Source organism: Pongo abelii, chromosome 23, assembly GCF_028885655.2.
Source record: "Pongo abelii isolate AG06213 chromosome 23, NHGRI_mPonAbe1-v2.0_pri, whole genome shotgun sequence".
In the NCBI taxonomy this organism is placed as follows: Eukaryota; Metazoa; Chordata; class Mammalia; order Primates; family Hominidae; genus Pongo; species Pongo abelii.
Genome location: NC_085929.1, coordinates 34,233,472 through 34,249,258, shown reverse-complemented (window position 1 = coordinate 34,249,258; position 15,787 = coordinate 34,233,472). Strand labels below are relative to the sequence as shown.

The 15,787-nt window shown below is 38.5% G+C and overlaps 1 protein-coding gene across 2 annotated transcripts in view; it reads left to right on the top strand.

The window, feature by feature from the left end:
• Window positions 1–15,157, top strand: part of PITPNB (phosphatidylinositol transfer protein beta) — a 67,559-nt gene extending 52,402 nt beyond the window's left edge. Inside the window, 3 exon segments of one of the 2 annotated variants that reach the window (NM_001133087.1) lie at window positions 6,630–6,740; window positions 8,349–8,471; window positions 13,169–15,157. In NM_001133087.1, the coding sequence (NP_001126559.1) occupies window positions 6,630–6,740; window positions 8,349–8,471; window positions 13,169–13,219 (285 nt within the window). In that variant the 3' untranslated portion in view covers window positions 13,220–15,157. 2 annotated transcript variants of the gene reach the window in all.
• The last annotated feature ends 630 nt before the right edge of the window (window positions 15,158–15,787 follow it).

Below are 15,787 nucleotides of genomic sequence, written 5' to 3'. Positions count from 1 at the left end.
TTAACTTTCTTGGTGAAATCTGGGTTGGAAACTTAACATCACAAAATCAGCAGCTGAAATTAAGCATTCACGTTGCCTAAAATTGAAAAATGAAAATATGAAGACAGTTATGAGCCTTATAGAAACTGCTGTGTCTGCAAAGCGTTAACTCTGGTTCAGTGTAGCACATACCTATTCTATCTTCATCCCAACACAGTTTTAAATAGGAAAAAGTATGTGTAAACTTGACAAGTCTCATGAAACTGAAGGGACTGTATTTTTAGAAAATACATTTCCAGAATGCCTTTGGATTCTTTTTAAAAAATGTTAAATCTCTTTTACGTTTGTTTATATTTGTTTGTCACAGATTCGAGAAACTAGTTCTTGTGGATAACATGTACTGATTGCTCACTCTTCCAGTTAAACACACTGTGTTTTGTTTAGTTACATTGTGTGCCTCTAGTATACATTACTCCCCCTAAGACCTCATCCACATACCTTAGAGTAACCTAATATGTGTTGTTAAATTAAAAACATGACTCAGGCTTGGGAGTTTCATTTACAGTTAGAAACATGAAATGTAAGGAATTCAGTGAATATACCAACTATTTAAATACAATTTTGGAAACATTTCACAACTAGTGCTTACTATATTTCAGATGAAATTTAAATTACGTAGCAGTGAGTCATAATTTGAGGTTCTTGTTAGCCCATGATGTTCATCTTGTAGAACTTTTGATTGTTCTCTTTGTAATCAACCATTCTTTACCTTTTTAAGTTGTCCTTTTAAATTTTCATGCTTTATGTAAAACTCAATTTATTAGCAAAATCATTTTATTTATTCTCAGATTAGGAAAGAGTTAACTGTTTTGCCTTAGAGGAGGAAAATGTCAGGTTTGGACTGGATTGGAGTTATGTGTTAAAGATCTTAATTCAGATTTTGGTTTTATTTGCTTTGGGGTTATTTTTTAGCCAGTGAAGAAGAAAGAATCAGAAAACATTTTTTAAAAACTTTTATTTTAGGTTTGGGGGTACATGTGAAGGTTTGTTATGTAGGTAAACACATGTCTCGGGGATTTGTTGTACATAGTATTTCTCACTGCCCGCCCCGCCCCGCCCATACCCAATAGTTATCTTTTTTGTTCCTCTCCCTCCTTTCACCCTCCGTGCAACATTTGTATTTTTTTAAAGCCAGAGAGAAAGCTTTGCCTTGCCACAGGCTGTGAACCTCTTGAGAGCTGGGCAGAGACGCTGGAACTTCTTTGGGTCCTGTGGATTCTAGAACATTGCTCTGAGAGTGGGGTCCCAAATATTTGCCCCATTGAGATTTTTCACATTTTGAAGGTTACACATTTCTTCACTAGCATGTTGCTGGTAACCTAGAAGAGTTGATCATTTTATTTTGCATGTATACCTTGTGATTGCTTTCAAGAAAAATTAAATATGGGTTGGACTAAAGTTACATATTAAAGATCTTAATTCAGCTTTTAACTTGATTTTGTTTAGCTTTGTTTAGATTTAATTTATTAAACATCAGAAAAAAGAAGCCAAAAGCCAGATTGTTTATAGTGAAAGAAGAATGAAGACTTGAAATAGTACCCAGATAATTTAGGGTAAAGTCAGTCTTTGTCTGAAAATACTCTGCTGAGGGCAAAAAAACTTTTTTAGAGTCAATTTGTTTTTCAGCGTATTAGGTTTTTTAAAATTTTTAAATGATAATTTTGAAAATAATTGTACACAAAAGAAAAAAATTAGTTGTAGTCTCATTTAATTACTATTATTTGGTATATTTTCTGATTCCTGTAGTTTATTTTGTTAGGAATGTTTATACCATACATAGATACCTATTTATATTAATTCTCCTTTTTTTCTCCCACATTGTTGACTGTTATTTGAATTTTTTTCTTTTTTTTCTTTTTTTTTTTTTTGTGTTGAGTTTTGCTGTTGTTGCCCAGGCTGGAGTGCAATGGCACGAACTCAGCTCACTGCAACCTCCGCCTCCTGGGTGCAAACAATTCTCATGCCTCAGCCTCCTGAGTAACTGGGATTATAGGCACCCGCCACCGTGACCAGCTAATTTTTGTATTTTTAGTAGAGACAGGGTTTCACCATGTTGGCCAGGCTGATTTGGAACTCCTGACATCAGGTGATCCACCTGCCTCAGCCTCCCAAAGTACTGGGATTACAGGTGTGAACCACTGCATGGCTGGAAAAAAATGTTTTTTAATGGCTGTATGCATAATAGCCCATTGTATGGAAGGCCTATGAAGTATTTCACCTGTCTCCTGTAGTGGGTATTTCAGTTAATAATTAATAAGTCCAGATTTTTGCTGTTAACAGATAAATCTGTGGTATCATTTCTTTACTTGATTAATAGGATATGTTTCTGAAAGTGGAATTACCAGGTTAAAGGGTACAGGGTAGGATATGAACAGCTTTTAAGACTTTTTATTACCTAGTGTCAGATTTCACTCCAGAGAGAAGATACCAAAAGGATTCTTCTAGGTTAATGTACGACATTCAGACATTTTCACTATTTTCTGTGCCATCATAAGTATGGAGACTTTCAAAGCCATATTCTTAACTTAATCAGTACTTTAAAAAACTGTAGCTCACATTTAACAGATGACTCCCACAAATCATTTTGAGAATTGTATGAGAACTTTTAGATATCGTGTATACATTAATAATAATAATGATTAAAAAAAATGTATATAGCTTGTGCGTTCTCAACTTTCTTCTGGTAATATTTATGTTTTTAGGCAGCACGCTGTTTAGTTGTTTGTTTTTTAGTTGGGTACGTGTTCTTCTCTGAAGGGTTTTTAAAAAAATAATTACTTGTAAATTGGATGGAAAACAAAAATCAGATTGGGACTGAATATACATTTTAGATCTGAAAAGACAGCTGAGGGAACTGGTTCCTTTTTGTCCCGTGGCTTATAGTTTCTAAAATGAATTTTATAGACCAATGTTACTTTATTAATTACCAGTATTAATTGATTTGAGCAGCTTGCCAGAGTCACTAGAAAGAATGTGAGAAATAAACTTGGTTAATTGTTGAAGTCACGTATGTGTACTCTGTTCTTGGAGCTCAAGTTTAGTGTAGGCATATTTATATTACATTTAGCTTACTCCTTTAATTAGAACCATGCTTCATCCCACTGTTTTTATAAAATTGCTGGAGAATTCTGAAGCGTCAGTGTTCTAGGTACACCCAAGATTTTCATTTAGTACAAAGTATCCAATGATTTGAAGTTGTAAAAGAAAGCTTTCAGGAGCTCATAATTAATAGGACCTTCTAATGTTCAATCTGGAAAGTATCTTAGAGTTCATCAGCGGTTTGGTGGGGTACTCAGTCATAGAGGAAATTCACTATGGGTGGGTGGCAGGCAGGGGAATATTTTCTGAAGTCCAGGCATATTACAGAATAAAACACAAAATTGTAGGAAGTTTTAGGACAAGTCATTGGATGTCAAGGATATGTAATGTTTACCACCTACAGCCCTAGACCAATCCTGGCCCTCAAGGACCTTAGTTCGTTCACTCCTGCTTTTAGTTTTTTCTCAGTGGAGAATGAAAAGTCCTGATAGAGTCTAGTTTTCCTGTTACAGATGGAGAAATGAGGCCCAGAGAGAGGTTAAGGATCCTGCCCTTTGTTAAACAGGAAGTTACCTTGCAACCCGAGTCCCCTTACTCCTAGTCTAGTGCTACTGTTTGGCAGCTATATCTCACAATTAAGTGCCATATTCTGCATATACCCAAGTTGTATTGCATATGAGGATTTTCAGTGACATTCATTGGATTAGGAAGTACTTCAGCACTGGCTCGTTGTTTATTGATCAAATGATCTGTGAAAGACCAACTTTGTTGTCATTTCAATAAAGCTGGGCACTTAGAAGCTAGCTGTGTCTTATGGAAGGCTTGTTGACTGCTTCTGCATCCAGGAGCCCAGCTTAAGTGCCAGGGGCCTGCAGAGCAAGGGGAGTAGTATGTAAATATTTGATTTTAGCCCAAGCCAGCATCCACAACAGGAGGATGTTTCCGGGGTGAGAATATTGACACCAAGGGCAGCATTATTTACATAATTATCCTCTTCTCTATTAGCTACATTTATGTCCCCTGACAGCACCTAGCACAGAGTAAAGGGTAAATGGTGCCCACTTAATACCTGCTGAATTATATTACTAAAATATGGGTTTGTATGTGTGTATACATATACACATGCACATCCTGAATTTTCACATTGGTACTCTGTTTTATGGGGGAAACGTCATGGAAAAATAGAGCTAAGCTAGCCAAGATATTTTGTTAACAGAGCTCACCTGCAATAGGACAGTTTACTATAATACTTTTATTTAACTGCTTACTGGTGTTACCTTGTTGATTTAGCCCATGTATCAGGTTATTCTTCAGAAGATGAAATGTTACTACAGAACAAATATCTTGAGAAAAGTTGATCAATCATGTAGGACTCTATAGAACATTCAGTTGCATTAATAATAACCAAGATAATAATTTTTCATATAGTATATCCCTAGAATTAACTTAAAACTGGGCCATGGTAGATAATGGGGAAAAATGTAGTCCGGTGCTTCAGTCATATAAAGGAAAAATTATCTTGAGGTTTAGAATAAGACCTAGAAATTAATCATGTTTTGAATGTATGTGGCCGATTTGAGAAAGAGTCTTTGCTCACACGCAGCTTTTTGAAAGTGGGATGAGTTGAAGCTGACAAGCAGTGGTGGCAGCACCCAGTGGGACTGATCACTGGATCAGTGGTGAAGTCTGGGCACCACCGCGTGAAGACAGGGACAGCGGTGAAGAGGGAAGAGCCCGTGGGAGAGGCTGCTTTGGCCTTTGACTCAGTGATTTAGTTTTTATAAAAGGGGTCCCCGTCGTGTTGCAGTGACTTTATTCTCTTATGAGGCAATTTGTTTAAAACTGTCTTGCAGATTCAGAAGTGGTCAATACAACATTTATTAAAGAACAAGGGAAAGAGAGAACTAATGTGTATTAAGCCCTTCAGTCTCACCTACTAAGCACCTACTACACTGCCTTACTCAGTCCGCACAACCTCACAACAGTCCTAAGATGATGTCCCTTTTTTTTTTTTTTTAAATCGTCTTGTAAGCACACCAACACTGGGGCTTCACGTTTACAGAATGGCTCTTTTCCCCAGACCATACTTGCAGTCTGCCTCTGCTGTCTGTGGTGCTTTGATATGTGCCTTCTGCAGTAGACTGAGCCCCTGAGGACACGACCATGCCTGTGTTTGCTCACTGCTGTGAACCTGTTCCAGGCTTTTCTGGGTCAGCTCAGAGGTATTTTGGTCTTCACACATCACCTTGGAAGTGGACCTGTATATTTAAGTCACTGATGTATGCTGCAAGCTCCTGGTTCACACCCACTCACTCCTTCCTGAAAATAAACATGCTAGTATATTGAACTCACTAAGTAAGGCAAAGCCTCAGTAAGACTCACAGAAATCATCAATAATAACATAGGTTGCAGTGCCCCACCTCCCACCCCAGTTTGTTTATTTCTTTATTATTATTATTTTTTGAGATGGAGTCTTGCTCTGTTGCCCAGGCTGGAGGGCAATGATGTAACCTCAGCTCACTGCAACCTCTGCCTCCTGGGTTCAGGTGATTCTCCTGTCTCTGCCTCCCTGGTAGCTGGGATTACAGGCTCCCGCCACCACCCCCAGCATATTTTTGTATTTTTTAGGAGAGATGGGATTTCACCATGTTGGCCAGGCTGGTCTTGAACTCCTGACCTCAAGTGATCTGCCCACCTCGGCCTCCCAAAGTGCTGGGATTACAGGTGTGAGCCACTGTGCCCGGCCTTTTTTTTTTGTTGTTTTTCCAGAAATGGGGTCTTGCTATCTTACCCAGGCTGGTCTCCAACTCCTGGCCTCAGGTGATCCTCCCACCTCAGCCTCCCAAAGCTCTGGGATTACAGGCATGAGCCAGTGTGCCCAGCATCTCTTGGCTCTTTAAAAAAAATAGTTTATTTTCCCTTGTTTACCAGAACAAGTCTTGATTTGATTCCTGACTACACTATTTAAACTGTGAGGTGTAGTCATTTGTGGAAATTGAAGTCTGTATGTATAGGATTTACCTCCAAATATTTGGTAATTACAGATTATTTTTGTTGTTGCGTCACTTTTCATATCTCCCTTCTATTGAAAATACCTCAGTTAATAAACAGTGCGGCTCCACTTGCCAATATCTGAAGATACAGAAGAAGACTGAACTTCCTTGTCATTTTTTATTGTGCCTCACCACATCCACAGTGGGAGTGCGGTAATGGTGTTATGAGAACTCTTACGTATTAAAGGCTCACTATTGGTTTGATGTGAATAGAATTTGATATTTAATATGAAATCTGAATAGTGTAATTTGAGGCAGAGCAACATACCTATTAAACTTTAGAGCTAGGAAGTAACTTGGTCTGTGGAAGGAGGGTTTACAGCAGGAGAATACTGCGGCTTTTGCTAAAATGATTTCAACCTTTCAAATATCTGAATTAAACACATGAGATTGTAATTTTCTTCATGTATGTCTGTGATGTCGTTACACAACAGTCAATTTTAATGAAAACATAAATATTTAAGTCATAATTTCTCCTTTTCAATTTTTCTCATCTAGAAGGAGCTGGCAAACAGCCCTGACTGTCCCCAGATGTGTGCCTATAAGCTGGTGACCATCAAATTCAAGTGGTGGGGACTGCAAAGCAAAGTAGAAAACTTCATTCAAAAGGTAAAATCTACTCAAAATGTGGCAACTTAGTTTTAGGATGAGATCGGAGCTAGCTATTAATGGGATATCTTCTCTGTTGTTACTTTTTTCCCTCCTTTATGATATGAAAATTATTGTCCCTACATAATTCATTTCAGCCCTTCTTTATACCTCGAAGCAGCAAAGACAGATGGCAGCAGAGGTTTTAAGGGACTTTCTTTGGGGACAAGCACAGCAGCTTTTTGTTCAAAGTGCTTACCTTATGGTTTGCCCAGCGCTTCTGTAGAGAGCCCTTTCCCCATACAGCACGTCCCCAAGGGGACCTGGTGTTCTGATCCTGGCTGGAGGGAGAGAGCGGGCCCAGCCTGCTGAAGGACTCCCTGGACCCTTCCTTCCCCCTACCCTCCCTATCTCTCAGAATATGTATGTGTGCCTTGTGCTATCACAGGGGATGTCTTCTTTAGAGGTCTTTACTGAAAAATAGGCACACTGTGAACTAAGGCACACAATCTGAGGATCCAAATTCTACTTGTTTCTTTTTTATGTCTTCTTTATTAAAGTGAAAGTAATGTGGGCAAGTTAGATCTAGGAGGAGGGGAGAATTGGAATTTTATAAATGCACACGGTTGTTACTACCTAGGAATGTTGAAACATTTCCTTGGTGTTTACTTTTCCTGTAGGGTGAATATTTATTCTGTTAATATCATAAAGAAGCCCTCATTATATCTCAGATCTCCACAATTAGTTATGTCTGTTTCATCATAACTTTTCTATTTTTAAGCTATAGCTGCTGTAATATTTTATAAGACAAGGATCTCAAAGTGCTGGAAACTTTGATTATTCATGGGCCTGCTTACAGTTGGCATTCTGTAAATATTGACCTTCTTCCTTCCTCTTGGATCATAATCATAGATTAACAATCCAGTTCTGATAAATAGAAGTCACATATGTAATTGATAAAGTCCTTTCTATTCATGGAAGAAGATTTTTAAGTTGAAGATTGTCCAGAAGTACTTACTGTTCCATACACTTTACTCTCTTCTTGGGAAAGCTGAATAAAACTTAAATAATCCAGCAATTGAAACCACTAATTATATACATGGTTTTTAAATATATTTATAATAGTAGCAGCAACATGTTGTGTAGAAAAATTAAGGGAGAGTTTGTAATGATTCTTAATTTAGTAAAAGAACCCAGGACTCTTTTCTTTCAATGCATTATTGTATTCCACCTCATAGTGAATGTTAAGAATGACAATATATAGTTTTATAGCAGAAGAAATCTAGTTGACCTTTGCTCATTGACATTTAGAAAAAGGTAAAAATAAATCAGGCCCAGCAGGAATGTGTTGGATTAGGTCATACACACCGCATTTTTTTAGTTTCTACTAGATCATGACACCTTTGCCTGGGAGATTATTTTTCATTTCACAGGGAAAGTTTTTTTTTGTTTGTTTAATTTTGCTGGACACAATGATAATTAAATGGAATTATGATTTCCACAAATCTACAGAGTAGTCTTTTTGAGCCAAATGTGTAAATTTCATGGGTTAATTGGAACATGTAAAGTTAATGTGTCATTAATCTTAGGTTTTTGTCATCTTATGCTACTTTTTTGTTGTTTTAAAAGCAAGAAAAACGGATATTTACAAACTTCCATCGCCAGCTTTTTTGTTGGATTGACAAGTGGATCGATCTCACGATGGAAGACATTAGAAGAATGGAAGACGAGACTCAGAAAGAACTAGAAACAGTAAGACTGGCTGTTCTATGGCAATTCTCTAATTTTCCCTTTTCTAAAACTGTATACATGCTTGGTAAATACAGAGTTAGAATTAGGAAGAGTGTTGTTAAAAGCCATTCCCTATTCTACTTATTCTCATCAAAATGGAGTTTCTTAGACACTGCTATTCCTTCACATATTCTGATCTCTCTTTTGTTGAGCATCTTGCGTGAAGGTAGACTAGCGTTTTCTCAGTCTAGAATTTGTTACCTGTTAAATATCTAATGGTTCTGTATTCTTTCTTACACACTAGCTTTAGTTCTGTGTGCTGGTTCCTGGTTCACAGTCCTTTTAGACACTTTGTCAGACTAAGTTGCTTTTGGCTCAGTTTGTGTCACAGCAAGCTTACAAATGTTAACACAATAAGTCTTAGTTTGCTTTTTTTGTAGAAAAGGTAAGGCTAATGGTATTGTTACTAATTCTGGAAATGCCTCCTCTGCTTCCCCCAACTAGCAGTGAATCCTTATTTCTTCCTAAGCTTTAGGCAGATTCAGGTGATCCTTGGGCAGGAGGTCAGCATGCCACAGTTCAGTGTTACAGCCCATCCCAGCTGCTCCCCACCATCAGTGGGCAGGGCCGGCAGCCAGTGGGCGTCTTCTCTCTCCTCGGGATGGATTCTTCCCTGGCTTCCTCTTGCATGTGTCTGGTTTTGTTTTTGCCCTGGGCCATGCTTGTCTTCAGTTGGCAGTAAGGCCCCATGGGTGAAACAAACCCAAGGAATGTCCAGGGCCTGCTAGTGGTTTCCATGTGGTCAACTCGAGTCCTGCCAGCAGGCCCAGTTTTGGAAGCCCTGCAGGTGTGAGCGTTTGACAAATGCCTGCGTGTGAGGCAGAAACTCCATTTAATCACAGGAGAATGGCAGCAAATCAGATTCTTTGGCACAAAAGGAAACCTATTTTTCTGGCACATAGCATCGTAAAGAATCTGTTTAAAATTGCTTACTTTTGGTGATTACAGCAGATCTGCTTCTAATTAGTTTTATATAAACCTTCTGAGAGGACTAGGACATATTTTCTTTATAAGGCAATAAAATATTTTAACCTTATCTTATACATAAAGTAAACTATAGGCAGACTCCAACTTATGAATGGATTTTGTTCCAAAAAATTTTAAGTTGATTGTTTGAAATTTGAAACATATTTTCCCATAGAGACAATGTTATAAATTAGGGTTCGGTTTCTAGACTAGCCAGCATAAGCCTCTTTGACCCCAATTTCTCATACTAATATTAGGACTCTGAGTTCTGGATATAGGGAATAAGGTGATGAGATGGCAAGAGTGGAAGATACCCCCCTCATTCCTTATTTTTAGCCTAGCCACAGGCAAAACATTTAAACAGGCAAGAGCAGGTCATGGGCACTTCTTACCTTTCTTTCTAGGCCTCTCTCCCACTTCTGTGTTCCGTTTTTCAAGAGTCAGGTGCCTTTCTCTGACTAACAAGCACCCCTGTGGCCCTTGATACCCTATCCAGTTTTAGTCCCATTTGCTTTGTCAGGTTTACTCCCTCCAAGTGCACAAGGCTTCAGGAATACCTGCCAGCTCTGCCTTTGGCCCTTCCAAGCAGCTGGTGGGTGCCCACTGAACATGAAACAGAAGGAGCAAGAGACACCCATCCACGCTAAGCCCATGATGCAGCGCTGGCATTTCCAACAAGGATTTACCAACAGCTCCAACCCTTGGGAGAGAGCCCTTCTGTCAGTTTTTAATTTTTATGCTGAAGAACTGTGTGTCACATGGGGAAGAGTAGTTACCATTGACCAGGTGATAAGCCCTATCTGGTTTGGACTCTAAACCCTACCTATCTCTGGACCCCTTGGACAGAACTTGACTGAAATTTCTTCCCCCAGGGAAGTGCTCTTGTTTCCCTAACAATTTCTCAGCCTCACGATACCTGAACACAGAATGGTCCCAGCCTGAACACGCTGTGACCCTCCACTGTGGAGCTGGTGACTCTTGCTCTCACCTATGGCAATGGGCCTGCAGGTGCAGCTGCTGCTCCATGCAGATCAGTTATTTGTGAGTTGGGAATTGCACTCAAGAAGAAGGTGTAAGATAGATAAGTAAAAGCCCAATTCCTTAGTGTCACCATTCTTATACCTACATTGCTGAAACTGATTAACCCCCTCATAAAGCTGGTAGAAAATCTATCATTGGTTCAGAGTGAGGGTACATAGCAGTTGCTTTGTCAAGTATCTCAAAAACATTTTAAGACAAATTTCACCATTAAGTGCTGCATCTTAACGTTGAATCCCATTTAAGTTATTTTGCTGTAGGTCACTGGGGAGTGCTTGATTCCACACACACAATCAAGATGCTGCTGCTTTGAGTCCTAATGGTGGCTTTGTGAAAGCATCCTCAGAATCTGGGCAGCATCAAGCCTGCAGGCCAAGAATGCCTACCCAGAAAGCACCTGTCTCCTGAAGAGGCATCCCATTTTAGAGTCCTCTTCACACACAGGAATTTCTTTTTCCTTGAGGTCCTGACCCCTGACACCTGATGATAGATTTTAATGACGTTATGATGCTCTTAATTCACAAATATTTTAATAATTGGATTTCTCTCAAATGGGTTTTGGCCCTGGAGAGAACTAGCATCTTGAGAGGTTAGGCACACGAGGAATGCCCCTGCCTATGATCTGCAGGGAACTGCCCTGGGGTTGAGGCTCAGCAACTGAAGGAGGACTTTAGGTTAACATTTTGCCTGTTTGTTCTTAACTGGTTACGGGGGTGGGGGCGAGGATGTGTTGAGTTTTAACGTATTTATTGCATTTGTTTGTTTTCTGTTCATTTGGTTTTTTGTTTTCTCATTGAGTGGTGTCGCTTGTCTGGAGGCTATTGTTGTGAATGCCTGTCCTTTCTAATACATCTGTGTGCCCTTCATGGTTTGCCATACATTGTTTCTGTGCTTGCCTTTTCTCCCTTTCATTCTCCCTCCTTTCAGTAAACTTCCTTTAAAGGACTCCACTAAGAGACCCTGTTCTCAGAAGCAGCAAAGAGGTGTGGCCCACACCCTCATGGCTTCCTTGTCTGGCCTAGGGACTATGCAAATATGGACCAGACCCTTGGGGCATTTTCTCACATTATATTGGCAAACAATTTATTTACCCATTGGCTGTTTTTGATAATTTTTTAATCAGTCTGCAGGCTTTTGTTTTTTACAGTTAAGGATAGATAAACCTTTTTTGTGCTAAGAAAAGCCTTTTGCAAGAATGTCCTTCAACCAAGGTTATTTGAGGGGCCTCAGAACTTCATTCTTAATGTGGATATGGTTATGAACAGTCAGCGGTCACTTCATAATCTCTTCTAGATCTTTTTTCTCCCCTTGCTTACTAACCCCTATTTAGAGTCTGATTTCAGCAGCTCACAATTTTATTTTACATTTAGATGCGTAAGAGGGGTTCCGTTCGAGGCACGTCGGCTGCTGATGTCTAGATGAGTCCCCTGTAGGGTCAGAGACAATATCAAACTGTGTAAGTGAAGACCTGGGTAAAAAGATGTTTCAAAACCTATACCTTTTTGGTGATGGGCAGTTAACTTGCTGAGCAGAAGCTCTAAGTGTTAAATGTGGTTTTATTTTTAGAATTTAAGAGATAAATATTTTAGAAATTAATAGTGAACACTTATTAATAGTCTTTAAAAATTTTACCTGTGGACCAGGTTGAATTTAGTAATCCTGGGTTAGTTTTTAGTGTTATGGGTTAGAACCCAGCTGCCAGGTGCTCTTACTCATCATGTAGCACATTGTCGTAGAAGCTAGCTGATTTTTCAATACCGAGTTAATTGACCTGGTTCTTTGTAGAACCATTTGTGGTTAGTAAGGAAATATGCAAAGTCACTTGAGATCAAATAAAGATCCTCTATTCCATACCATACGAGCCAACCTCAATAATTTATTTTGGCTGCAATATTTTCTGTGCACCAGAAAGTCTTCCTTGATATTTCATTTTCATTTGTTACAGTTAGCTTTACTCTGCATAAATGCACTTTAGTTTTAATTTATGGTGTAAAACATTTCTGTGGTCTTATTTCTCTAACACATTATATACCCATATAACAAATTTTCCCAGAAATGCAAAAAAAAAAAAAAAAAATCAAAATCTACCTCACAAATTGAAACCAGTGTGGGTAAACAAAAATCAACAGTATGCTGTCATCATTTGTTTATACTGAACTATAATGTTTATTATAAAGAGAACGAGATGTAGCACTCCCCTCCCTCCACTGTAGTTCTTTGCTGCCCCACATGAGCTACCTGCTCTTTAATTTTTGAACATTGGGATGAATGAAATGTTCAGTTGTGAGAAAAGCTAGTTGTGCCAAATAAGAATCAAGTAACTCTTACAAGATTCCCCCCACTTTTAAATTCCATGTTCATTAAAAAAAAAAAAAAAAATTAAGTTATTGTTACTTTTGTTAAACTCTCCTAAGTTTTTGTGATTTATTTCTGCCTCAACTTTATTTTCCCCTCTGATGAGACAATATATTGTGGCATTAGTAGTAAGACCAAAATCTTTTTAAACAGATGAAAATTGTAAGATGCAGTAGTTGGGCTACATTTTCTGCCAAAAGTTTTGATGCATTTGGAGAGTGTGTGTGACAAGCTGCTGTCTAACATTTCCTGTCTCTGTATTTTAACACATTTTGCACTGTCTTTCACTTTTCTTACAGTTACGTAATCAAGGTCAAGTGAGGGGAACAAGCGCAGCCAGTGATGAGTGAAGAAGAATCTGACCAGTATCTTGCAGTGTTGACGTTTCCCAGATGTGTGCTTGTGATGATACACACACATGCACAGGTTCTCAACCACGTGTGTATATATGTATGTGTGCATATGTCTGTAGCTGTATATAAAGCGCATGTAGAGCTACAGATCCAGATACACACACTTGTGTATATATGTACATACAGACATACTGAAGGGATTAGTACAATTTCTCCAAAGTACTGTACCTATCTTCAGCAAGAATGCAAAAGAAAATATTTTCAATATATATACCTGGAACAGATTTTAATAATTATCAGAGTAATACCATTAATGGACAAATTGACTGCAATGTAATACTAGCTGGTATGTTTCATAAATGTCAAGTTGTGGACCAACATATATAGCCTTTTATTATTTTTCTCTTCTTTTAAGTCAGTCTCTTATAAATTTTTTTTTTAGTCCCATAAGCAGTAGACTCCCACAGAAATTTCTTCAAAATTTTTTGGTATTCCAGTGAATCTGGGATGTAAACTCTGAATGTATTTATAACTATTTATTTCTGGATGGTCATTATCTTATAGCCAAATTTGACAATATAAAGTAAGGAGCAAAGTTACAGGCCAGTTTTTACTTGTTTGCCCTGAGGGAAAAATCCTTTTAAAAAAAAATTCTGGTTTTTATTGGATTTTTGTATTTTAAATTTCAAATATTTTTCTACATCAAACCTAGCAAAAATGGAGATGATGGTTTCTGATTTATAATAAACACTAGACAATTTTCAGGCTCCTGTTAGACAAACACATTGATGAAGAAATTAGTCTTAATAGGATTGTAGGCTGTGTAGAAAAGCTGGAAATATAGCACTTCATGGAGTCTTGTTTTGAAGATGACAGTTTTCTGTAACTGCAGCTTGGAAACTATGCAAATGGTCTAGATTCCTCGGAGCTCACATGATAGGATATAGTTAGTGATGACATTTTGCTCTTCTTGTGGAAACACACACTTCAAGGGGGAGATGGTGACTTTGAGATAGGAACAGTTTAAGATGCAGTGTGAGTCTGGCCTGTGTGCAGTGAGGAGGCCCCGCCAAGAGGCTGGTGGACCTCCGACTGTGGGATGTGCTCTCAAGTAGGACGTCATCAGAACAGATTCTGAATAGGCATCATGAGAATGCTGGTCAGAAACGGCTGCCACTTTTTTTATTTTGTTTTATTTTTTATTTAAAGGAAGGAACAATAGCTAGGTAAGATTTTTATCAGCTTTCTCTGTCTGAATCCAGTTTTTCCTCTGTCAGTCCTGGAAGCTTGAATAGAATTATATTGTCGAAGCCTTCAGGTCACAAACTGTCTTTTTTAACCTCCTGTCCCTCCTAAAACACGCCAACCCCTGCAGTCAAATCACATTAGTAATCTGATTTGCTGACAGTCCTGCCCTGCCTGCTCCTCGTTTTCCCACATGTCCTGCGTCCCTCCCCCACTGGAGTGATTTCAGTGAATCAGACAAGGAAGGATGTGTAGGATCACTACTGCATTGCAATACCCTGTTATCCTCAGCAACAAAACCCACATTTCATACATCCTTTGTGTACTCAGGATAAAGACTGATGTTTACTCTCTGGGCACTGTTGTAAGATAGGTTTTGTCAGAGCATAATCATTGTCTGCAAAGTGTTTGGTGCGAGGAAGATTATTGCTAATTTTGTGAAATAAAGAGTCTAGCCCTCTCCTTTTAATGAACTTAACTCTCGCTGGCATCTGTAGTATCATTGGGAGCTTAGGCGCACATGGAAATGAGAGCCCGGCGCATGGATTTTAATGTTTTTCTAACAACTGTGGAGATTTGAGGGAATGTGTGGTGAATGTAAAATACCTAGTTTACTTGGCAGTCTCTTGTGTAAATTACAGTAAAACAAAGTAAATGAAATTTAAACAAAAAATAAATTTGATCACAAAATGCCATGTGTGTGCTTGAGTGGTTGTTTCCCTGAGCCATGTCTGGTTCGAAACACCTCAGACCACTACTCTGTTTTTCAAGAATTCTGTAATTCGCAGCACTACCAGTCTGGGAAAATTGTTTTGTTTTAATTGCAAATTCTTATTCTTGAAATGTACCTGTGCCACACTAAGTGGTTACATTTGATTTCTTAAGTAATTTTCTGTCTTTAAAAGCTAAGCAGTAAACTAAAGGATTATATATTATTAGTCTCGGCGGTTTTTAGATTTATTTTTAAAGGGGAAAACAGGGAAAATCCATCGAATTTGTAAAGCACTTAGGATTTTGCTGTTTGTTTCTGATTGTTTGAAGATTAGGGCTTTTTGGTGCGGAGTCACCTTTTACCTCTCCTTTTAGGATTTAGTCCTTTCCAGTCTGCTCTTTTTGTGCATGTCACAACCATATTCTTGTGGTTCTGGCTCATATTGTAGAACTGCTGAACATAAGGAGAGGTAGCCAGCTGTATAGTTGGATTTAATATATAATGTTATATGTTGGGATATCTTAGTGGTTTGTTTTCTGAGGTAAGTTTCTTAGTGTTGTGTTTCAGACATTGTGTTTGCGTTTATGGTGACACTATCATTCATGCAC